Source organism: Arachis stenosperma, chromosome 10, assembly GCF_014773155.1.
Source record: "Arachis stenosperma cultivar V10309 chromosome 10, arast.V10309.gnm1.PFL2, whole genome shotgun sequence".
Classification (NCBI taxonomy): domain Eukaryota; kingdom Viridiplantae; phylum Streptophyta; class Magnoliopsida; order Fabales; family Fabaceae; genus Arachis; species Arachis stenosperma.
In genome coordinates this window covers 127,487,984-127,512,448 of record NC_080386.1, presented here as the reverse complement: position 1 = coordinate 127,512,448, position 24,465 = coordinate 127,487,984, and the positions used below count along the sequence as shown (strand labels likewise).

At 33.5% G+C, this 24,465-nt stretch overlaps 4 protein-coding genes across 8 annotated transcripts; 3 read left to right on the top strand and 1 right to left on the bottom strand.

Moving 5' to 3' along the window:
* The first annotated feature begins 165 nt into the window (after window positions 1-165).
* On the top strand, window positions 166-4,883 carry LOC130956159 (probable 3-beta-hydroxysteroid-Delta(8),Delta(7)-isomerase). 5 transcript variants are annotated; one of them, XM_057883202.1, is made up of 7 exons: window positions 166-530; window positions 1,614-1,706; window positions 1,781-2,019; window positions 2,789-3,085; window positions 3,750-3,896; window positions 4,023-4,131; window positions 4,211-4,883. In XM_057883202.1, the coding sequence occupies exons 4-7, from the start codon at window positions 2,944-2,946 to the stop codon at window positions 4,476-4,478; spliced, it is 666 nt and encodes a 221-aa protein (XP_057739185.1). In that variant the 5' UTR covers window positions 166-530; window positions 1,614-1,706; window positions 1,781-2,019; window positions 2,789-2,943; the 3' UTR covers window positions 4,479-4,883. The 5 variants fall into 5 exon arrangements, with proteins under 5 accessions (XP_057739185.1, XP_057739184.1, XP_057739182.1 ...); XM_057883201.1 differs by having other exon boundaries at window positions 1,684-1,955; XM_057883199.1 differs by having other exon boundaries at window positions 1,684-2,019.
* An 840-nt stretch (window positions 4,884-5,723) lies between these two features.
* On the top strand, window positions 5,724-8,143 carry LOC130956158 (PI-PLC X domain-containing protein At5g67130-like). The gene is made up of 8 exons (XM_057883198.1): window positions 5,724-5,881; window positions 5,977-6,099; window positions 6,423-6,560; window positions 6,920-7,018; window positions 7,103-7,406; window positions 7,520-7,743; window positions 7,837-7,923; window positions 8,000-8,143. The coding sequence occupies exons 1-8, from the start codon at window positions 5,798-5,800 to the stop codon at window positions 8,033-8,035; spliced, it is 1,095 nt and encodes a 364-aa protein (XP_057739181.1). The 5' UTR covers window positions 5,724-5,797; the 3' UTR covers window positions 8,036-8,143.
* On the bottom strand, window positions 8,144-11,235 carry LOC130956157 (receptor-like protein kinase FERONIA). The gene has a single exon (XM_057883197.1). It carries the CDS (start codon window positions 11,007-11,009, stop codon window positions 8,301-8,303), a length of 2,709 nt encoding a protein of 902 aa, XP_057739180.1. The 5' UTR covers window positions 11,010-11,235; the 3' UTR covers window positions 8,144-8,300.
* Window positions 11,236-16,975: 5,740 nt separating this feature from the next.
* Window positions 16,976-23,862, top strand: LOC130957684 (probable ribose-5-phosphate isomerase 1). The gene is made up of 4 exons (XM_057884528.1): window positions 16,976-17,135; window positions 17,227-17,318; window positions 21,640-21,703; window positions 23,702-23,862. The coding sequence occupies exons 1-4, from the start codon at window positions 16,976-16,978 to the stop codon at window positions 23,860-23,862; spliced, it is 477 nt and encodes a 158-aa protein (XP_057740511.1).
* The last annotated feature ends 603 nt before the right edge of the window (window positions 23,863-24,465 follow it).

The window sequence follows — 24,465 nt, the reverse complement described above, 5'->3', positions numbered from 1 at the left end:
GTATTTGTTAAAACCGGTGAACCGGCCGGTTAATTCAACCCGGTCCGGGTACAAATAGAAACGGCGTCGTTTGGCTTTCAGAACCCCCCTCCCCTTTCAACGAAACCCTAATGCTATTCCCGCCTCCCCTTAGCCCCAAATCTGAGAATTGAGAAATCAGTCTGATTCCAGGGGAAGTGTGGAACCTCCCAGCCTCGTCTCTCTGCTCCGTCGTCGGCACTCGGCAGTCGCTCGCCCTTGCCCTCACCTCGTCTCTCCCCTCATCTCGTCACTTCGTCGCCTCTCCACTCACCTTGTCACTATCGGTCTCTCTCGGTCGCGGCCTCACGCCCTCACCCCGTCGCTCTATCAGTCTCTCACCTCGTCGTCGTCGCGGTCCCGTGCTCCTTCCCTGTGTTCACTTCGTCGGTGGCAGAAAGCTCACAGAAGACAGAAATCAAGCAGCATCTCTGGCTCTGAATCTGCTCCCTCAGGTTAGTCGGGTGGTGGTGGTCGTCTTCTTGGTCGCGGTCTAGGAATCAGTTATCCAGGTGAGCTCCCTTCAAGTTTTTGACCCTGGTCTTTCACTGGAATTGTTGAATACTGAACCTGGTGTTGCTGTTGACTGTTGTAAATTTGTAGTTGAATTTTAGAGTTGTTGAAGCTGAGCATATTTTAGTTAGTATTGTTATTGAATCTGGTGGTTATTACTATTGTATTTGATTTTTTAGAGTTTGTTATTGAATCTTGTGGTTATTACTTTAGTTAGAATTATTGTTGAACTTGAATCTGGTGGCTGCTGATGTTGCATTTAGTTTTTTAGTGTTGTTGTTTGTTGCTGGTTGCTGTGTTTTAGAGTTGCTGTATTTTTTAGAGCTGCTGTTGTTTGTTGCTGGTGCTTGTTTTGAATTGCTGCTTGTTCACTTTGTTGAATCACAAAGTCAGTGAACTTTGGTGGAATGGTGGTGGTTGCTGTGTTGCTTAAAAACTGACTTAAGTAAATCTTTTGTTGCTGAAAATATTTTTGGTTTCTTTTGCTAGAATTTTAAAAATGTCTTCATCTCAAACCCCATCAGAAACGCCAGCATCAGTGATTGTGTTATCTTTTACTTGTTGATTTAAATTGAGAACATGTTTTGTACTAGAGACTAGTTTATTATCTATTTTTTAGATTATTAGTTATGTTTAAGACTTGATATTAGATTATTAATGTTTGTAAAGACTTGCATTTTAAGTTTTAAGACATTATTTTAATTTTATTTATATAATTTTATATTTTTTTAATTATGACCGGGTTAACCGGATGAATCAGTGACCCACCGGTTGAACCAGTAACCCGATGACCCAGTTATATGACCGGGTTGATCACCGGTTCGGTTCTGACAACTATGGTACTTTGTTGAATCTGAAACATCGAGTTCTTCTTCTGCATCCATGGGTTTTGAAGTTTGGCATGAATTTGGTTGTCGTTGCTGAAATTGTGGCACCGCATCTTCTGCATTAATTACATAATCTGAACTTGTTGATTTGCACACTGATCTTGTGAAATTGAATTTGTGATCTATTGTTGTTGAATTTAGTGCTGAATTGCTTGTTGAATCTGCAATTTTTGTTGATTTTGATTGTTGCTGCAGTGCTGTGGTCGAACTTGTAAACTGAAATCTGATTCTTCTGCTTCTTCTTCCTCTTCTGTGTGAACTGCAGTCCTGTTGAATTCTGGAAAATTGGTAGCTGCATTCTCCAATGCTGCATTCTCCAATGCTGCATTCTCATAATCTGATGCTGAATTCTGAAATTGCAGAGCCATAAGTGTTGAATTTTTTGCTTCTGGAGCTGTTGAATTATTGTTGATTGGTTGAAAAGCTGAGGTTGATTTGGCTTGAATCTGAAAAATTGGAGGCTGCTGGAGTCGTTGATGATCGTGCAAAGTTGCACAAATTTTGGTGCAAATTGTCTGAATTTTTTCAAGTATCTTGGTCCGTTTTAAACTAGTTTAAAATTGATCCCAAATTAAGTTCGGTGAATCAGCATAAAAATTTGGTATGGTTCGATGAAAGTATTATTTGATACGAATTTGTATCAAGAATAGAGAAAATAGAAAAAAAATTCTTAGAATTAAGGCCAAAAAAAAAAAAGTAGAGTTTCTAATTATATCATGTCTATTCTACATTATTACATCATATTTTTATTTATAATATAATTTTTTAATTGGACTTGTCCAATACTAATTTTATAAGTAACAATCAAGATAAAAATTTATAAATATTTATAAATTTATTTATTTTTTTAATTTTATTTAATTTAAGATAGATATAAAAATTTAAATTTAAATAACTATTTTTTTGCATAATTTTAATGACTAAAAATGTTTTTTTTATTTTATATTTAATATTTTAAATCATGTTTAGTTTTATTATTCTTTCAAAATTTTTAATTTTTAATTTCATTTTTTTTATCATTTTTTATATACATATTTATTATTATTTTTTAATTAAGTGAAAAAAAATAAAAAAAGTACTATATGTACTCTGAAAATAAAAAAAAGATAACATATGTGTAAAATAAAAAGATAACTATAAAAAGAATAAAAAAATTAACTAATATTATATTTTTAATTAATTTTAAGATCGACAATTATATTAATCATTATTTATTAATAGAATTAAGAATTTAAGATAAAAAAGTGAAAATTAGAGATCAAATACTCTTTTCTCTTTATATATTCTTATAGATTATTGGTAATTGGTTAAGTTATTTTAAATTTTATTTTTTAGATAATACTCTACAATTATTTATTTATTATGATCAGATGATTGGGCTCAACCAGTGATTATCTCATTCAAGTCTAAATTGATAAATATTGTCAACACCCTCAAATAACAGCTAGACTAGTAAGTCCGAGTGTGCGCGTTCATTCTCGTTCACACTCCCATCGTTGAAGAAGAAGAAGAAAGTTTGAAGGAGATGGATTCAGAGGGTCATCCCTACAGTCCAAGGGACTTGCACCTTCCCGGTTACGTTCCCTGCTCCCTCTCTCAGTCAAACATTCTCTCTGTCTTCGCTTTCTTCACCTTCCTCCTCGTTTCTCTCACTTGGATCTTCTCAGGTACCTCACTCACATTTATTTCAATCAAATCTTTCAATTTTGCTCAAAATGAAAACCTAGCAAAATGTTTGTTAGGTGGTTACATCTTATATACTTCTTTTGTGTTCCTACTACAAAATGATTACAATTGAGCCTATATTATTACTAATGAAAAATGATCTAAGTAACACACCCAATTTTTAAGAGCTCTCAAAATGTTGCTCATGTCATAACATGTTGGATTTTTGTCAATGAATCTTGTTTGCCATTTGTCACAATATTTAGATCCAGTTTCGAAAGCTCTTTGGTAAATGGATGATTAGTTTAGGATGTAAGATAGATATATTTATGCTACAATAAAATTTACTAGGTAGATCTATGATTATCTTTGGTCTGCTTGTTATTGAAAAAATTGCAAGAAAGAAAGAGAGAAATTTTGGTCTGGCTGTAATTTGTTAAATCTATAGTGTGAACTTACTCAATTGTTAGTTAGTTCCCATGGCAGTACATTTCTTTACAGTATGAGGTTGACCTTTGATGCAGACGTTGAAATCTTGGACTTATAGAAGCCAACTTGGTAGTTTGTGGTTTCTCTCTGAAATAAAATCATTTATTACACTTTCAACTTTGAGAAATCATCTTACGGTTCCTGATTTTGTTTACTTTTCTTTTGTGGTTCTCCTAGGGCGGCTACCTAAGAAAACAAAAACTGATAGACTGTTGATGTGCTGGTGGGCTTTTACGGGCCTCACTCACCTGATTGTTGAAGGTTACTTTGTTTTTGCACCAGAGTTCTACAAGGATAAGACTGGTTTCTACCTAGCTGAAGTTTGTGAGTAGTTCTTTGACTTCTTTCACACCTCACAACCCTTACATAAAGCATTGTTGGAATTTTGCTTACGTTTCAAATAAATCTTCAGTTTAAGTTGATGAATGTTTTTTATGAACCATTTAACAGGGAAGGAATATAGCAAAGGGGATTCAAGGTATGCTGGAAGGGATGCAGGAATTGTTAGTGTTGAAGGACTAACAGCGGTTTTTGGTGGTCCAGCTTCCCTTCTAGCAGTGTAAGTGTTTTCTTAATGTGCGTTCTAGAGACTTTTCATTTGTGTAGTTTAACTCTGCAGTTGCTATTATGGATGACAGGTATGCAATAGCTACTGGAAAGTCATATAGCCACATACTTCAATTCGCCATCTCATTGAGCCAGCTATATGGAGTTGGTGTATATTATATAACAGCACTCTTGGAAGGTGACAATTTTGCTGCAAGCAAATTGTACTATTATGCGTACTATATTGGAGCAAATGCTTCTTGGATTGTAATACCCTTGATCATAGCCATCCGCAGCTGGAAGTATACTTGTGCAGCATTTAAGGGACAAGACCAGACAAAAAAACATAAAGTTCGTTGACCAGGCTTTTTCAAGTTGTTAGTTAACAACGATGTCAATTAATTGTGTCAATCAATTGGGGTGGATGCATGGTTGTTGAGTTAGTCAACAGGGTTTCAAGGATTGGGTCAGTTAAATTGTGTGATCGAGTTAGGGAGATATGTCTCAAGAATTGTGTCAAATGATTCTCTTAAACTACATTTCTCGACAATACAGGTCCTGATTGTGATTTGAGAATTTGATGTTTTTAGTTTTGAACTATATTTTTCCCCTTATTATTCACATGAAATTGAACGCTGGAAAAAAGCCCATGCTAGAAGATATAAGCATGGTGCTTCTGCTACCTGTAGCTATAATTGCTCCACCCATTTCCATTACTTTTGGATAGAGAAAATATTTGTTATCTTATGCCAGAATTTGATCTTAGCATTGAATATTATAGAGTGAGAATGGTTCTGACTTCTGATGCATTAGTATTGCTGCATCAAGTGAAGCATGTTTACTTGAATTGTACTGTACAAGTCTCAATGGATCCATTGTTCAATACAAAAATACGGTCTCTTTCATATACTAAGACTTTAGAAACTGGCTGAGTGAGTGTTAGATTTTTAGTTTTTTACTTTCAGAACTTCAACAAGTTGTGAAGGAGGAGATTTTAATCAACAGGAGAGAACTGTTTGTCAAATCAAAAATCAAAAGGTAATGTTCCTTGGTAATTATCACCCCAATGGTTGACCAACCATAATCTTTTTTTTTTTTCTTTTCTACCTAAAGAATGGTGCACTTAAATTTGACCAACGAAGGGATTCATTGTCAAACTTAACTAAAATTTACTTATTTTGGATGGCAAAGGATATTAATTAGTCTTTTTTAGTAAACTTGGTAAGACTACAAATTACTCTTAAATATATTTGGAGAGGAGAATCAAACTACTGATCTCATGAAACTTACAACATACTGAACTAATCACTAAGTCACTAACAAGATAGTTCACCCTACTTTGCCAAACATATCCTCCATATAAAAGTCCAAATCACCTCTTTCAATCGGTATTACTATGCTTTATTAATGGTAGAAGGTAGTTCGGTTGGTGAAGAAAACTTGCAAAATAAGCAACACAAGCACATAGCCGTATTCCCCTTTTGGTTCTGCCATGTTCCAATGTTTATACTTGCCAATGTAAATGTAAATAATTATCATATTAATTACTAAAATAATAGTATTGTTTCAGCATTAGCCTTGTTTATACGATTCTCTATATTCTCTCTTTTCATTGAATTTCTGTAGGACATACACTCCTCTAATATCCAATCCAATCCAAAAATTCTCTCTTTACAAAAATGGGTTCTCTGCTGTTCTTGCTTTTGGTAATTTTTCCATTGTGCAATGATGCTGCTGCTGATTGCTCTAATGGAGACTGCATGGTTTGTGTTTTCCACCTCAACTTCTATCTAATCATGCCATCTATTTATGGTTTTTTGTTTTTGTCTTATTGGCTTATATTAAAATATTTGATCAGCTTCTTGATAATTGCTCCTCCAATGATGACTGTGGAGCTGGGCTCTATTGTTTCTCATGTACGCTTGGATTTTCAGGCTCTAAGTGTGTGAGATCATCCACCACAGATCAATTTAAGCTCATAGTAAGATGCTATTTATCTCTTTAGAATGACTTCGTAATCATTATTCATTTTAGAATAAGAATATTGTGCCATAGAAATAAAACTCTAGAATAAATAGTGTCCTAATATATAAATCAGTTTTGGAATGAAGGAAGCACAGAAATAAATATATTAGTCAATTAGTGCAAATTTTTTTAGCATTATTCTTTCATTTTCTCTTTACAGTTTGCTTGTTTTTCTTCATAACATGCATATTGTCGTAAGGTGAAGAAAACCGGAACCTTATGACTATTTATCTTCATCTGTTGTTCATTGTTTGTCTCTCTTTTTTTTTCTCCTAACAGAATAACTCTCTTCCATTCAACAAATATGCATATTTAACAACACACAACGCTTTTGCAATTGATGGAGAACCTTCTCAAACAGGAGTTCCTCGAGTAACCATCACTAATCAAGAGGACAGCATAACGCACCAGCTAAGTGTATGCCATTAACTGCTAATAACTTTTTGTGCATGCTTGGGCCATCTTTAGTTCCTTTTTGGGACCGTGCCCACAGGGATACAGAGACACAAAAATTTGTACTGTATTGTGTTTGGTTATAGTTAAAATTTTTTAAAAAAGAATGAGGACATGCTACAACACGAGTTTTTTTTTTTTTTTGTATCCACTGTCCGATCAACGAAATGTCTTGTCCTGTATTTGATATTTCTATTCAACTATAATGAGTATAATTCATGGGTCACACTCTTTTACTATCTGTGTTATGATTCTTTCTTATAACTAAGCATAGTTTATAAGGTCACAATTTTTGTTTTACCATCATTGTTTTTCATTTGTAGAATGGAGTTCGGGGACTAATGCTAGACATGTACGATTTTGATGGAGATGTTTGGTTATGCCATTCATCTCAAGGCCAGTGCCATGACTACACTGCTTTTGTATGTAATTGTGTAACTATTTCTCACTAGTTATGTTTTCTTCTTGACCTATTCTAATAAATTAGCACCTTTTTATACTAGTAGGAACCAGCTATAGGTACATTGAAGGAAATTGAAGCTTTCTTATCAGCTAACCCATCAGAAATTGTCACACTCATATTGGAAGATTACGTTCATACACAAAATGGATTGAAAAAGGTCTTTAGTGACGCCGGCCTGATGAAATTTTGGTTTCCGGTTACCAATATGCCGATAGACGGCAGAGATTGGCCTCTAGTGAGTGATATGGTTGCTGAAAACCAAAGATTAATTGTGTTCGCTTCAGTCAAGTCTAAGGAACAAAGCGAAGGCATTGCTTACCAATGGAATTACATGGTTGAAAATCAGTGTATAAAAAACACCATCCACTATAACTCTTTTCATTCTTAACACATACAATGTTCTTGCTTGATTCCATTCTCAATTTTCAGTTTGGTGATCTTGACTTAATGAGTTCCGCAGATGGAGATGGTGGAAAAAAAACAGGTAGCTGCCCAAACAGGGCAGAATCATCAAATCTTGATGACAAAAGCAAATCCCTAGTGTTGGTTAATTACTTTCGTTCAGTTCCGCTTAAGCCAGTTACTTGTTCAGATAATTCTGCATCTCTTATTGACATGCTGCAAACTTGTCATGATGCCGCCGGCAATCGATGGGCAAATTTCGTTGCTGTTGATTATTACAAGGTAGGGGACTAGGGGGAATAGAAATAGTTTCACTTTTTCTCTTCTATTTTTTTTTTTAGTTGTTAAACTACTAACTTTGGGGTTATTGAACAGAAGAGTGAAGGAGGAGGAGCGTTTCAAGCTGTGGACATGCTAAATGGGAAGCTCTTATGCGGATGTGATAATGTTGATTCTTGCGTGGTAAGTAAAGTGATTAATTCCACTCTTGCTTTCTAAAATCGCAACAGATTAAACATATTGAATCTTTCATTTTCAGGCTGGGACTAGTTCACAAGCTTGCTCACCACATTAAGCAGTGAAACAAAAATTGTCCATTATTGCATGCCATATAGTTCCATTATCAACCTCTACAATTTTTGTGCAAATAGTTAATATCATAGCCTACCGGCTACCAATGCCATTTACGAAGAGAATCTTACACGTCTTTTATTATATAGAAGAAATAGGAACAAATTAATTCCTATACAATCTTAAAAACAGCTCCAAACGTAGACTAACCATATAACTCAAAAGAAAGCGCAACCCATTATGGAATTTGTTGGCGTTTGATTTTTGCGTCAGCGAGCCTTTGGATCCATAATCTCGGAGAAAACAGTCCCAGACAAAAACCTATCAGTGTCCTTATTACCATAACTATTATCTCCACTACTACTCATCATACTCACACCACTACTCTTGTTAAAATCAGAAACTTGCCCAACGCTGGTTCCACTACTAAACATGTCATCACTCTCTTCTCTCTTCTCAACCGCACGATCCTCCTCATCATCACCATCAGGCACCTCAATCCCAATCGCACGGTCACGCTGCTCCGCACTCTCTTGAAGCTGCAACGCAAACTCCAGCATCCAAACGACGTCGTTCATGGACGGCCTCAGCGTTCCATCATCCAACAAACAACTAACAGCAATCTCACCGAACTTCCTCAAACACTCGGGAGCAATAGAGCCTTTCAGAGCGGGGTCCACAATCTGACCCAACGACCCGTTGTTCCAGCAGTGCCTCGCCCAATCAACAAGCGACACCTGTTTCTTCTCAGCCGTACGGATCAGAGGCGGCCTTGCGCATAGTATCTCAAACAACACCACACCAAAAGAGTACACGTCAGACTTCTCCGTTAAACGCTGTCGTTTATAGTACTCCGGATCCAAATACCCAACGCTACCCTTCACTACCGTGCTCACATGGGCTTTAGTATTACCGGTAGGCCCAATTCTCGATAAGCCAAAATCAGAAACCTTAGCCACCCACTTATCATCCAACAAGATATTCGTGGTTTTCACGTCTCGGTGGATGATCGTGTGCTTCGCGCCTGTATGAAGGTAGTGTAGTCCACGCGCTGCACCGATGCAGATCTGTAACCGCTGCTTCCATTTGATGGAAGGGTTTTCGGTGTTGTAGAGATGGTCGCGGAGGGTTCCACGGTCCATGAAATCGTAGACGAGGATCATCTCGTTGCTCTCGTTGCAGTAACCGATTAGCGAAACGAGATGAAGGTGGCGAAGCTGCGAGAGCATCTCGATCTCGTTCATGAACTCGTGTTCTCCCTGCTGGGAACCTGGCTTGAGGCGCTTGATGGCGACGGGGGTGGTTCCGCCGTCGATATAGCCCTTGTACACGTGGCCGAATCCTCCGGCACCGACGATGAAGAGGTCGTCGAAGTTGTTTGTGGCGGCGCGGATCTCGACGAGGGAGAAGTGGCGGCAGAGATCGGAGGGGAGTGAGGATTTCTGTGTGCTGGTTGACTTGGTCGTGGCGAAGGAGAGTGGGCCCCACTTGGAGGTGTTGTTGGACTTTGAGTCCTTCAGGATAACGCTCGTCTTTGGCTTGTTGCGACGGCTGAGGAGGAAGAAGGCGATAGCAGAGAGCAAAACGACGCCACATGCTGCGCCCACCACGACACCGATTATAGTCGCCTTGTTGCTGCTCTTTGAGTTGGTTGACTTTGGCGGGTTGGGTTGACCCGGGACACTGGACAGGTTCGGGTTCGGCCCGGCGAGGCTGTTCGAAGCGGGGTCACTAATCTTGAAGATTTCAAGGCCGTTCAAGAAAGGGTCGCTGTACCATACGAATGATGAAGGGTGCATTTGGAGTGAAAGGTTAAACTTGTCTTGAGTAGTCCCTGGGATCGTAACTGCATAGTCTCTCTGTACAGCAATTCCCTTTTGCTTGCTCCATCTTAGAACATTGGCACGGTCCTCCGCCAACTGGCCTGCTATGTAGATGTTGAACACTCTGTCACCGGTTTTAGTAATGTTTGGGTCTAGCTCGCAAAAGTGAAGCCTGAGCATGTAGGTGAAGCCAGAATCAACAGGAAACTCCCAGGTCAAATTTATCATTTGGTTAAGGGTTCCATTCTTGCCCATATCACGTGATGTTGTGTAGAGTTCAATGGGTGCTTCATAATCAGGACTCACAGTGATCTTCATCTTTCCGGTATCATCACCGGATAGCATATACAGAGCACTTGGCGTTCTTAAATAATCAGCATCATCTCCTGCCCAGTTCCTGAGCATGCCAGTATCAGCTTTAGGTGTGATTGTGTTGCCGCCAACTTTGATCCTGTAGTCTGTCTGCAGGGCGCTACTGTTTTGCATATTGTATGGGACACCTGGATAACCCACTAATACAACTTCTTGTCCGCTGGGTTCAGTGAAGTAGAGATCACTGGGCATGGCCACCACTTCAATTCCATTCACAAACGCGTAAGAATTTGGATGGGATGTGTTTGGAGTGAAGGTTAGGTTGATCCTCTGCCCATCATCCACGTTGATGATGTATTCTTTAAAGATGGTGTCGCTGTTTGCAGCATCGGCGTTAAGCGAAGCGTTGAAATCCTTAAGGAGTGTGAACCCCTCGGATTTGACCGTGAAGAAGGCGTTATTACGGTCAAAGCCAGCGTAAGAAGCAGGGTAGAAGAAGAGACGAACAAATTTCCGGCCAGCTGTGACCGGGAAGGAGTAACTGAATTCAGAGTTAGACAAGCGAGCACTGGTATATGGAACTTTGTTCGGAGAAGGTTGTGTGGCTGGTTGAGCAACGATGGTTTTTGTGTCTTGAAGACTTAAGAACTTTGAGTCCATGTCTCCGCTCCATGACCTTTCACCGTCGGAGATATTGCCAGTTGAGCCACAGTTGACGGTGAAGCTATCAACTGGAACATAAGCTTCAATAGATATGGCCAAGTCCGAGAGGAACAAGAAAGAAAGATAAAGGAGAGTGGATATGGCAGAGGTTATGCTATACGTATAACTCTTCAAGTTCATGGTTGAACAAGGAGAGTCGAGTGTTCAATTGCAGATGAGGTTTGGAGCAAAAGGAATCAGTGAGATTATGAAGAATTAATGAGGTGAGACCATTGTTCTGATTGCTTGGTAGTTGCTACGAAGAAAGAAAGCTTGAAAAGTATTGGGTGGCGATTTTTGAACAATTGGAAGCAGCCAAGTAGCAAAGTCTACGCGACTCCAGTGAATCAGTGACCCCGTACTTCCGTTATTTGACTTGTTCAACTTTTGAAGAGTAATCATCATATATGCTTATATTTTTTTGTATACTTTTTTATTTTTGATATTAAAAATTAATTAATTAAATATAAAAGAATATACACAAACAAACAATATACAGTGATAAAAATATCATTTCTCAACTTGAAAACGTGTGCAGCTCAATATAATATAAGGAAGCATTTTAAATGCACTGGGAGTACCGGTGTACTAGTTGTTTTAACCGTTGATCTGAATTATAAAAAATATATATAATATATATTAATTCAGATCAACGGTTAAGACAACTGGTGCACCGGTACTCCCCGGTGCACTTGAAATGTTTCCTATAATATATATATACCAAAACCTATTAGATTAGATATTATACTAAGGAAACCCCCGAACTACTACTATCTAAGGTGCTTTGACTTTGTCTGCACCATTAGCACACCCAATATAATTTTTTTTTTTGCAAAAATGGTATCCTCTTGGTCTTGGGCTCTTGGCACATTCGGAAAGAATAATTAACACACCCAATTCGATTTTTTTTTGGGCAAAAATGGCATATAAATATATATTATTTTATATAATTTTAATATATATTTTATATGAATAATTAATTTAGTATATAATTTTTGTATATAGTTAATAAAAGAACATTGTCTTGTATCAAATGATAATGTGATGAGAGGTTATGCATTTTGTATCTAGTAATTGTAGGCATAAAGTTTCGCATTATCAATTTATTTATTCTTTTATTATGGCTTTAGTTTTTGTGCATCCACGGTTTAAGAACACAAATTTTATACATACAAATAATTATTTCGTAAATTATGAATATAATTAAATAATTATATAAACATTTTATTGTATCAAAATTTATTACCATTATTATTATATCGTGTTCTTTTTTAATTATTATATGAATATGAATATTTTAAATATGTGTTACTGTTAACATCATCCTTCTGGCTCGCACAACTTTTATCTTCTATCAGTGGATGACGCGCGCTTCTCCATTGGATTGTAGTGTTTGGAGCTTGCATCTTGAGACCTTTATTTGTTCCAATAATAATAATAATAATTAAATATTTTTATGAAATGCAAACCGCTCGAAGCATACTGTTACTTTACTGTTATATATAGCTATATACACACGATTCTATTTTATTGGAAAACCATTTCTTAATGTATTTTATTTAAAGTTAATAATATTTGCAGATACTTTGCATTCTATCTTAAAAGTTAAAGAGAGAAAATAGAAAAAACTAACGTTTATGTGAAATTTTAGGGTGCACGCACTTTCGAATGATCTTGCAAGTGTATATGTGCTGGTTTGAATTTTTTTTTTTTTTACCATTATTAATAGTTATAACTTACAGTTTAATATAAATGTATCATCGAATAGTATGCCTAACTAAAGAAATTTTTTTTATAAAAGATCAAATTTCAAATTAAATAGGCAAAGAATTTTCGCAATATTTATAGTGAAAACCAAACCAGTATTTATTTTGCGATGTCTAGGATTGAATGACTGATGAGGAATTTTGTTGAGCTCATCAATGGGAGTCTTAATATGCATTTTGAACCTACAGCAGGGGCAGGATTTTTAAAGAGACTATTGTCAAAAGAGATGCTTTCATAAAAACGCAAAAAACTTTTTTTTTTAAGATATTTTTTTAATAATTAAAATTTAACATATGTAATCACTTAAATTATATTATTTTTGTCAAAATTAGATCAGACAAATTAATTTGACCGAAAAATAGTAAATCAAATTTTAAATTTGTCTAAATTAATATTATTTTTTATAAAAAATGATTACAATATCCCTATTATATAAAATTACTAAAATCTTTTTAATATATATATATTAATTTTAAATATTCTAAATTCTAATCCTTTTCTTCTCTGTGGTTATAGGGTTAAAATTTAAAATTTTCAAAACTAATATATATATATATATATATATATATATATATATATATATATATAATAGAGATATTTTAGTTGTATTTTATAATAGAGATATTATAGTAATTTTTTATAAAAAATATTAATTTATACTGACTATTAATTTTTTTTGCTAAACTGATTTATTCAGTCTAATTTTAATAAAAATAATATAATTTAATTAATTATATGTGTTAAATTTTAATTTTTAAAAAATATCTTTTAAAAAAAAACATTTTTTACATCTTTATTTAAATGACTTCCATTATCAAAACTATATTGGATGTGACAATATACTTTGTCCAATTTCCAAATGTATCATCGGGTCAGTTTAAATTTTTAATCAAGTGTTGAAAATTTGTGGAGTGTAGACCAACATAGATTATTTTTTTTTTCTTTTTGGACATAGATTAGTATCTTTTTTTTAATAATCAAAATAATATGTATATCAAAAATATATTCACTATTAATAAATAATAGTGTGCTTGCTTAACGCTGGTGGGTATATTATGGGTTCTTGTAAGAGCTTGCAATCTATGAATATGATGAAGTGAGTATAGTTATGGACTTAATTTTTTATCTTCTTTAATACAATAGGAATATTCTCTAACCAATTTTAATTATCAATATAAGCGATATGTCATGGCCTTGGACATACTCTAACGCTACCGTATCGGCACTCGGACTTGCTCAACCTCTTGAGCTAAGACCAAGTCAGTCTAACACTCAATACTTAGCAAGAAAGTTAAGAATACAAGAGAACACAAGAGAAAGGAAGTTTTGGTGGAAAGAACAATTTATTACTCAAGTGTTGGTTACAAATGATTCACACACCTTACACTAACTCTCACCTCCTATTTATAACCATCCACCTCCTCAATGGATGGTTAAGATTAAATCTAATCAACGGTCCAGATTAATCATCCAGAACCTTCTTTACAAATATCTATCCTACCATAACTTTCCAAATGTTTCTAGATTATTCTATACCACTCTTTATACTTCTATATACATCTACACTGTTCTACAATACTCTATGACCTTCCAGAGTCTTCTAGAACCTTCTAAGATATTCGGGACCTTCTAGGACATTCTAGAACGTTCCGGAACCATCTAGAGTATTCTCAAACACTCCAGAAAACTATATAAACACTGTTAAACCTAACCTTCTAAAATCTACCGTGACATTCTCTCCCACTTAATGCACAGACGTCCTCGTCGCGTTTTGCTCATGATAGCGCCGTAGGTGTTCTTGGAATTGCCATAAATCTTCACGAGTGTCCCAGCTAGCTTCGGTTATCGGGAGTCCTTTCCACTTGATCAAGTATTGGATACTTGGTGGTACTCCTCTTCGTCGCACGGTGCGATTAGCTAAGATCTCTTCGATTTCTTTATCAAAGGATCTAATCACCACGGGCGGAGCACGACTCGAGTTACCTCTACTCGGTTCGTCTTGGTCTTCATGATATGGTTTAAGCATACTCACATGGAAGACCGGGTGGATCTTCATAGAGGGAGTGAGTTGTACTTTGTAAGCAACCTCCTCAACACGTCCAATGATCTCAAATGGCCCTTCGTATTTGCGGATTAAACCCTTATGAACCTTGCGAAAGGCTTTGAATTGTTGTGGAAGAAGTTTAATCATTACCTTGTCTCCCACTTGATAGCTTGCATGCCTCCTCTTCTTATCTACCCATTTCTTCATCCTCTTTGCAGCTTTGTCGAGGTAAGAACGAGTGACATCTACTTGTTCTTCCCAAGACTTAATCATATGATAAGCTCCAGGGCTCTTCCCTGAGTAAGGGGAAGGAAGAGAGTGAGGTGTAAGTGTTTGTTGTCCAGTCACAATCTCAAACGGACTCTTCCCTGTAGACTCACTCCTTTGCAAATTATATGAGAACTGAGAAATGTTGAGGAGTTTTGTCCAATCTTTCTGATTAGCGCTTACAAAATGTCTCAAGTAACACTCGAGTAAGGCATTCACTCTCTCAGTCTGCCTATCGGTTTGAGGATGGAAGCTTGTTGAAAAATGAAGCTCCGACCCAAGGAGTTTGAACAACTCTGTCCATAGTCGTCCTGTGAAGCGTGGATCTCGATCACTAATGATGCTCTTAGGCAATCCCCAATATTTCACCACATTCTTGAAGAATAGTCGTGCTGCCTCCTCTGCAGTGCAGTCAGTAGGGGTGGGTATAAAGGTAGCATACTTCGAAAATCGATCTACTACCACGAGAATAGATCCAAACCCCTCGGACTTCGGTAAGGCAGAGATGAAATCTAGAGAGACACTTTCCCACGGTCGCTCCGAAGGAGGCAGAGGTTCCAACAACCCACTTGGTGTCTTATTTTCAATCTTATCTTGTTGGCACACAAGACAAGTCTTCACATAGCTCTCCACTTCATCTCTCATTTGAGGCCAATAATAAGAAGATTCAATGAGGGCCAAGGTCCTTCGTTGACCTTGGTGACCAGCCCACTTGGTGTCGTGGCATTCTCTCACTAATTTTCTTCTTAGATTTTTTCATTTAGGGACGTATAGTCTTCTCTCTTTAGTGTAGAGAAGGTCGTTTTCTAACCAAAATCTTTTCGTCTTACCTTCTCTAGCCAACTCCACCAACTTCTTGGCTAATGGATCGTGATGCAACCATTCCTTGATGGTATGCACAATATCTCCTTCAACCATAGAAATGGCCGACATCCTGTATGGTTTTGAGATAGGTGGTTTTGCTCCTAACTCCAATTCAATATTGTTATCCATCTTTCTTCTAGGTGGTAACTACTTTGGCAACTCGAGAGGTATCACATCCTTATTTTCTTCAAGGACTTCCTTGATTTTAGGGAAAACATCTTCTCCTTTGGCTATTGACTCCTCTTGTAGTAAAGCCAAAGACATCATCTCCTCCTTCTTGAAACATTTCTTGAGTTGCATGTTAGAGAGCATCGGAATTCCTCCAGCCTTTGAGATTGTAGGGACCATGCATGGAGACCCTTTCTTAAGTAATGATAAAAAAATCGAAGAGATCCTTACCATGGTAGAGACCCTTTTTTTTTTAAGTAAGGAACTGTGAATCTGTGATTGTGGATTTGTGGTTGTGGACGCTGGACAGCTTCTTTAATGTTGTTGAAAATTGATGTGGATTTGTTTATGAATTTTGAGAGTAGGCAGGTAACCCTCTCAGATATCAGCATTATAATGTGAATAATACATGCTAATCAATGTTTTTGTGTGTTTCTTTATTTTGTTTTGGAGCGGGTGCTGAACTGCTAATGAACTTGTTTTCTTTTGTATAGGCTATATTAATCATTTCATTATGATGCTTAGCTTTTTTTTATGCTTTTGAAATTTTACTGTTTTAAAATATTTTCTTATTGATTTATTGCTGATTTAGATATTGTTATGTATTTGTGTTATTTAGGTTGAGTTGTTAATTTTGCAATGGATAATTCTGTCTCTATAGAAGTTGATAGTGGGAATGTAACACAAAATCCTAAAGATATGAAAAGATCTGAAACGGCAGAAGATATTAAAAAAAAAAAGACAAAGGCAACAACATCTGATGTGTGGAGATATTTCACAAAGCTTGGACCTGGTGATGATGGAATAGATCGTGCTCAATGTGATGGATGCAAACAGAAGTTTAAGGATGGTGGTAAACAATATGGGACATGTCACTTAAACGTCATTTGGACAGGTGCGTGAAAACAGATTTCGAGGATATTGGTCAAACTTTGAAGATTTAGATGTTTTGGAATGGTGAAAATTATATGAGAGTCGTTGTCCGAAATTATCAATCATGGCACGTGACTTATTGAGTATTCCAATTACTACGGTTGCATCGGAATCTGCCTTTAGTATTGGAGCTCATGTCATTAACAAATATAGAAGTCGAATGTTGCCAGAAAATGTTGAGGCTGTGATCTGTACTCGCAATTGGAATAAAGGCTTTGTTGATGGTAATTACATTTGTTAGTTACTAATTTAAAATTCATATAACATTTAAGTATTTATATCTTGTTCTAAATTTGGGTATTTTTCTAATTGCAGGTGAAGGCGAAGGTGAAGATGTGAATCCTCAAGGTGCTAGGAGAGGCGGTGTATCAACTTCTGGATCAGATTCAAATTTTATTGATTTAGAAGTTGATAATTAATTTACGTGTGTTGATTTAAGGATTTTTTTGGGTATCTTGTTGATTTATGAATTATGTTGTGCTTTGTTTTAATTATAGTAGGATTTATGTGTAGATTATGTTATGTGTTTGTTTTGTTATTATTATGCACTTATGTATGAGACTTTGAGACTTATTATTTGTTATGTTATTTTTGTTATTGTTAATTTCAATCAAAAAAGTTATTATGGTTAATTATAATTTTTTTATAGATTAATAATTAATTTAAGATATTACTTTATATATTAAAAAACTAATTTGATAGAATAATTTTATTATAAAGTAAAATAATTGTTAATACTTACTATGTTAAATTGAATTTTATCATAAAAAAATTTGTTAAAAAAAAAAAGAAGGCGGGCCGGCCCGTTAACCTGCCAATCCGTCCTTTGGCGGAGCGGAGTAGCAAGTTGAGCTCATATTAGTTTGACGGGACACCCCATATTTGGACGGGATTTGGCGGGGTGGAGCGAAGTGGGCCAGCTCGTTTTGCCACCCCTAATAATAATGCAGCACATATGCACAATACTTTTATTTTAATGGGCTCAATCAATGGTCCACGCAGAATATAGATGAAGCAACAAAAGTAGAATGCCCAATTATAAAATAGCAACATTAATGGAAAAGGAAGCCCAATCAATCGGTGCATTCTATGATGTAGAAATGAAATTGTTTCTACATGTGTAGAAGGACATGTGTCAATACATTAGTAGTTTACGTTGATGGCTTTTGGATGGGAAAGAATTAATTATAATACACAATAGTTGGTTTCTTGGACCCACAAAAAAAAAGAGAGTGTGTGTAGAGACAACTTATTAGATTTTTTTTATTTTAATAAATTGAATAAATATTTTATTTATTAAAATGAATAATTTTAAAAATTATTACCATGTAGATGAGGTATATGTATTTGTAAATATAAAAATATATTTTATAAAAATAATAAAAAATATTAACAATTTAAATTAGACCAAACTCTTAAAAATAAAATATTTTAAATTTTATTAAAATTTACACTAAATCAATTCAAATAATAACAAGATGGGATTCGAACCCCCAACACTTACTTAAACAAACTAGTGAACTAACTATTAGACCAAATTTATTAATTAGTTAATTAAAACTGCCTATTTCTTTTGTTATTTTGAAACTATCCATCTTTTCTATTATTTAAAACTGCTTATCTTTCTTATTATTTGAAATATTCTATTTTTAAGAGTTTGATTTAATTTAAATTATTAATATTTTTTATTATTTTTAAAAATTATATTTTTATATTTACAAATACACATATCTCGTTTACACTATAAATGAGATAATTTTTTATGTATCTCGTTTACAGTAAAGAGATATATGAAAATTGAAAAAATACACATATCTCGATACGGGTAAAATTATCTCGTTTACGGTATAAACAAGATAAGAGATGTTGACGTCTTTCCTATAATTTTTAAAATTTATTTCAAAAATAAAACATTTATTTAATTTATTAAAATAAAAAATCTCACATATTATTTGATTTATTGTTAATAAATATGTGTATCACTAATCAAATTAGAATTAAGTCCATTAGATGTTGATGTGTTTTTCTAATAATTTTTAAAACTATTTATTTTAATAAATAAAATATTTATTCAATTTATTTAAATAAATAAAAAAATTTAATAAATTATCTCTATGGCACGGATACACTGTCACACACTCTCTTTCTTTTTGTGGGTCCAAGGAATCAACAATTGTGTACTATAATTAATTCTTCCCCATTCAAGAGCCATCAATATGAACTATTAATGCATTGACACATGTCCTTCTATACATATAGAAATAATTTTATTTCTACATCATAAAATGCACCTATTTATTAACAATAAATCAAATAATATGTGAGATTTTTTATTTTAATAAATTAAATAAATGTTTTATTTTTTGAAATAAATAATTTTAAAAATTATTAGGAAAAGACGTCAACATCTCTTATCTGTTTATACCGTAACGATAAATTTTACCCGTATCGAGATATGTATATATAATTTTATTTCTACATCATAAAATGCACCTATTTATTAACAATAAATCAAATAATATGTGAGATTTTTTATTTTAATAAATTAAATAAATGTTTTATTTTTTGAAATAAATAATTTTAAAAATTATTAGGAAAAGACGTCAACATCTCTTATCTTGTTTATACCGTAAACGAGATAATTTTACCCGTATCGAGATATGTATATTTTTTCAATTTTCATATATCTCTTTACTGTAAACAAGATACATAAAAAATTATCTCTTTATAGTGTAAACGAGATATGTGTATTTGTAAATATAAAAATATAATTTTTAAAAATAATAAAAAATACTAATAATTTAAATTAAATCAAACTCTTAAAAATAGAATATTTCAAATAATAAGAAAGATAAGCAGTTTTAAATAATAGAAAATATTGATAGTTTCAAAATAACAAAAGAAATAAGCAGTTTTAATTAATTAATTAATAAATTTGGTCTAGTAGTTAGTTCACTAGTTTGTTTAAGTAAGTGTTGGGGGTTTGAATCCTATCTTGTTATTATTTGAATTGATTTAGTGTAAATTTTAATAAAATTTAAAATATTTTATTTTTAAGAGTTTGGTCTAATTTAAATTATTAATATTTTTTATTATTTTTATAAAATATATTTTTATATTTACAAATACATATATCTCATCTACATGGTAATAATTTTTAAAATTATTTATTTTAATAAATAAAATATTTATTCAATTTATTAAAATAAAAAAAATCTAATAAGTTGTCTCTACATACTCTTTTTTTTTTTGTGGGTCCAAGAAATAAACTATTGTGTACTATAATTAATTCTTTCCCATCTAAGAGCCATTAGCGTGAACTACTAATGTATTGACACATATTCTTCTACACATATAAAAACAATTTCATTTCTACATCATAGAATGCATCCAATCACAAAACCCTAACTACACGTCTTACTGACTGACTTTGCCTAAATTGAGTAGCACTTCATTTATTTCCTTACTTTCATATTTTAGCATTAATTAAGTGTATTATTTCGATTGAATTAGTACTACTTTAAGGTAGCGTTTAGGGGAAGGGTATTGAAATTGATATGGAAGGATTGTGATTTAATATTGTATTTGGCGATTAAAAATTGGAAATAAAATTTTAATTTCTGTTCTTAAAATTTTAATTTTTTTAATATTTTTAAAAAATAGAATATATAAAACTAAAAATTAAAAAAATGTAGAGTAAAACTTAACAATAATTTTTTTAATAAATATCCTCGTTCAACTTTTTAAATTTTAATTCTATCCTCTCACAACTACGGTCTTCTTTCTCCTCTAACTATTGCCGTCTCCATATTTTTCAGACGCTACTGTCCTCCTCTTTGGTAATCGATACAATAGCAAATAAAAGCAAATCTAACACCACTTAACATTAATAGTCAATACAACACAATAAAAAGGAACAATAAAACAGAAGTAAAATAAAGAAGAGCAGTGAATTTTTTGTCATCAACAAAGACAAAAAGCGAAACTCATGAATAATGACGGAAGAGGGGGGAAGGGGAAGGGATGGCTAAATTTAGAGTTTTTTATTTTTTTTAATTAATAGAAATATTTTAATAATTTGAAACATTTTAATTAGTCTCTATTTTTATCTCAAATCAAATAGGATATTGAGATATAACTTAATATTGTGCATTTTACACTAAACACAATATTAAAAGAGTTTGAAACTTATTTCAGTGTCTGTCTTTCAATCTTGTGTCTCTCTTTCAAAAGCTACCTATTGTCCGTTAGATGAAACATGAAATCATTACAATGCTCAATCATAATGTAACACCCTAATGCTTTTAAACTGAGTTAAGCTTTATTTGGGTTATATTTAGTAGCTGATATTCAAAACTTTGCAAAATTTTTAAAATAATATGAAATATTTTTATAAAATAACTTACATGTGTAAAAATATTAATAACTAATTTTTATTAGAATATTTACCAGTTGAAAAATATAAGTGAATATAGAAATACTAATATGAAAAACGGGCGTGCTAAACTATGAAGGCACAACAATGACAAGCTTTACTCATACCAAATAATCATAAAAAGAAACATCATAGTTGCAATTACAATCACTCAATAAAAATAAACAAGACACATAGGAGATCCTAATTCTCTTAATTTGTTTAATCATGACTGAAGCAATCGCCTATTCTTTCTTCTTAAGATAAACACTTAATGTTTCGTATCTACGTTCTTGATAGTTCACTCCTAATAGTGCACTTGCCTTTTCACCTCAACTGAACAGGGTATTGCTTTGTGCGGCATCCTTCCTGAAGATGGTACGGAGAGAGGGGTGAGAAACAAAAGTTTCTCAGTAATTTATCTATATGGTGTCATCGTATCCATCCACAGCTACTCCGAGTTTTAAATAAAAACAGTGATAATGCAAGGTTGTTCAATTATTATTTTCAAAAGTTTTGGTTAGTCGGAGTGGTGTGACTTTTAGATGCTTCTCATTTACTTATGTTATGACATGTGTGATGCATATAAAATGGCTATAGCGTTAAAACATTTAAATGTATCTAAACTCATAAACCTTAGTTTGATGTTCTCATAGGCCACAAAGCAAGGCAAAATAAATAATAAATAAGAGAAGAATACAAACATTGGCATAAATAAGTCAAGTAGAATAGATCTAAATAAAAATAAAGATCTTAAGAAATATCATACATCATACAAAAAGAAACTTTGGATAAAAGAATGATCTTTAAATGCAATCATAAACATAAATTAAAAAAGGATAAAAGAAGGACAATCATGATCATACTTTTCACTGTACTTTTCATTACTTTTTTTCTCGTAGCTTTTATGGAAGGTATTGAGCTCAAACCGGTATAAAAGGTGGGAGTCCCCTTTCCTTACCGAAGGTTCTTATCCCAAACGTTTTGGCGATCACCTTCCCTTACCGAAGGATCATCTCGATCGATCACCTTTCCTTACCGAAGGATCATATCGATATCTTGTCTTTGGGGGTCACCTTCCCTTACCGAAGGATCATTCCCTCAGTTCAATTTACAATCAAGGTTGTTTAGACATACACAAGAAAAAGTTATGTCAACAAAGATATCTTATTATATAATATTGATGGGATAGCCCACTTCCCTTACCGAAGGTTCTTATCCCAAAGGTTTGCCGATCACCTTCCCTTACCGAAGGATCATCTCGATTATCTTGTCTTTGGGATCACCTTCCCTTACCGAAGGATCATTCCCTCAGTTCTTTAATGCACATAAGATTGTTATTATAATGCATAATGCATATGAAGAAAAGAGACATTATATCATGACGTGCAATGCTAACATATATATTCAAAAACATTTAATATATGACGTATAAAAATTAGCACAAAATTTCCTACCCCGAGTGAAGTTCTGATAGGTATTCTGATGCAAATAGATGCAGTTTATTAGTGAAGAGAAACTTGTTCCATGGCTAGACTTTGTGTATACTAGAATGTTTTGTATAGAAGAAGGGAATAGAATGAGAAAGGAATGATCAAATAGCTCTCAGGTATGGGCTGATTATGTTAGGAGGCATTTAGGTGAAATCTTCAATCTGAAATGTCACTTTGTGAGCCCTATAACGTTTTCTACATTTGGATTTTGAAAATAGCTATTAGAGACAAATTTATAGAGAATTGAATTAGCTTTAAAACGAATTATAAACGAAGTCAATCGGATAACCAAAGCTTGAGATATTCTAGAAATACTGTTAGTATATCAGACTGGCTGATAAGAGCGCGGTTTTCTCCTATGAACTTGTAACCGATTTATCTACCTAATTTAATTTGAATTTGATTTTATACTGAACTTAAGGAATAAAGCTAGTATTCTTATCTTTTTATATAACTAAATATCATTCAAATCTAATAAATGTAGAATTAATTATGACTGTATTTTAAAAAGTTGTTTATTATCGGTTAGAGATTTACTACCACTAGTGTTTTCATATGTTTAAATTTTAAATTCAAATCTTAAATCATTACTATTCTAATTAATTAATTAGTTATAAAAAAATGACTTGATTCAAAAAGTTGGAATGTTACACATAACGTGTATGCTAGGTGAAAAAAATATGGAAAAGTATAGGGAACCAAATGTCTAACCAACCAAGAATTGAACAACTCAATTAATTATAATTATTAATAATTAATTTTAAATTTTTTAAATTCAAAATTTAAATAATTAGAAACTGATTAAACATACCTAATTAATAACTATAAAAACCTTTTCCTTCTCTTTCACATTAACCTACACATTCCGCCGCCCTTGTAAAAGGTGGACCCGACCTCAACCTTGTAAAAGGCCGCGGAGGTGCTCTTCTCCGCGAGAAGATGGTGGAGGCCGCCTCCGACAAGTTCGTTGTGGTGATCGACGAAACGAAGCTCGTGTCAGGGCTCGGCGGTAGCGACCTTGCGATACCAGTGGAGGTGGTGTAGTTCTGCTGGAAGTACAATCTGGTTCAACTTCAAGAGTTGTTCAAGAAAAAAAGAGTGGTGGAGTTCGGACTGTTCTTGAACAATTGCAAAAATATATAAAAAAACATCTATTTAATATGAAAAAAATCCTAAATTTTGGATAATTTTTTATTAGTTTTAAATGATTCTTTTTCTTATGTTTTGTATATTTTTTTTAGGATTTGGATGATTATTTATCTTATGTTTTGCTATTTTTTTTTTGGAGTTTTGAAGTTTTTTTGAAAAGAGTAATTAGGGTTTGCGTAATAAATGGTAAAAATTGAATTAGAGTAAGGGGTCATCTGGGAAGCTTTAAAAGTAACTTTTTTGAACTTTTGACTTATGAAAAGTAGTAGTATTAATGTCTAGTACAATTTTAAAAACCAAATTGCAACTTTCTAATAAGCTATTTAGGAGTTTATAGAGAAGTTAAAAAAAACTTCTCTCATAATAAAAAACTTTTTATCACATTTTTTTTAAAATAAACACTTTTAGAACTAAAAATCTAAATATAAAATAATTTATTTATAAACTACTTTTAATATAGTCATTTATTGTTTAAACTATTTTTTCAAAAGGAGCTTA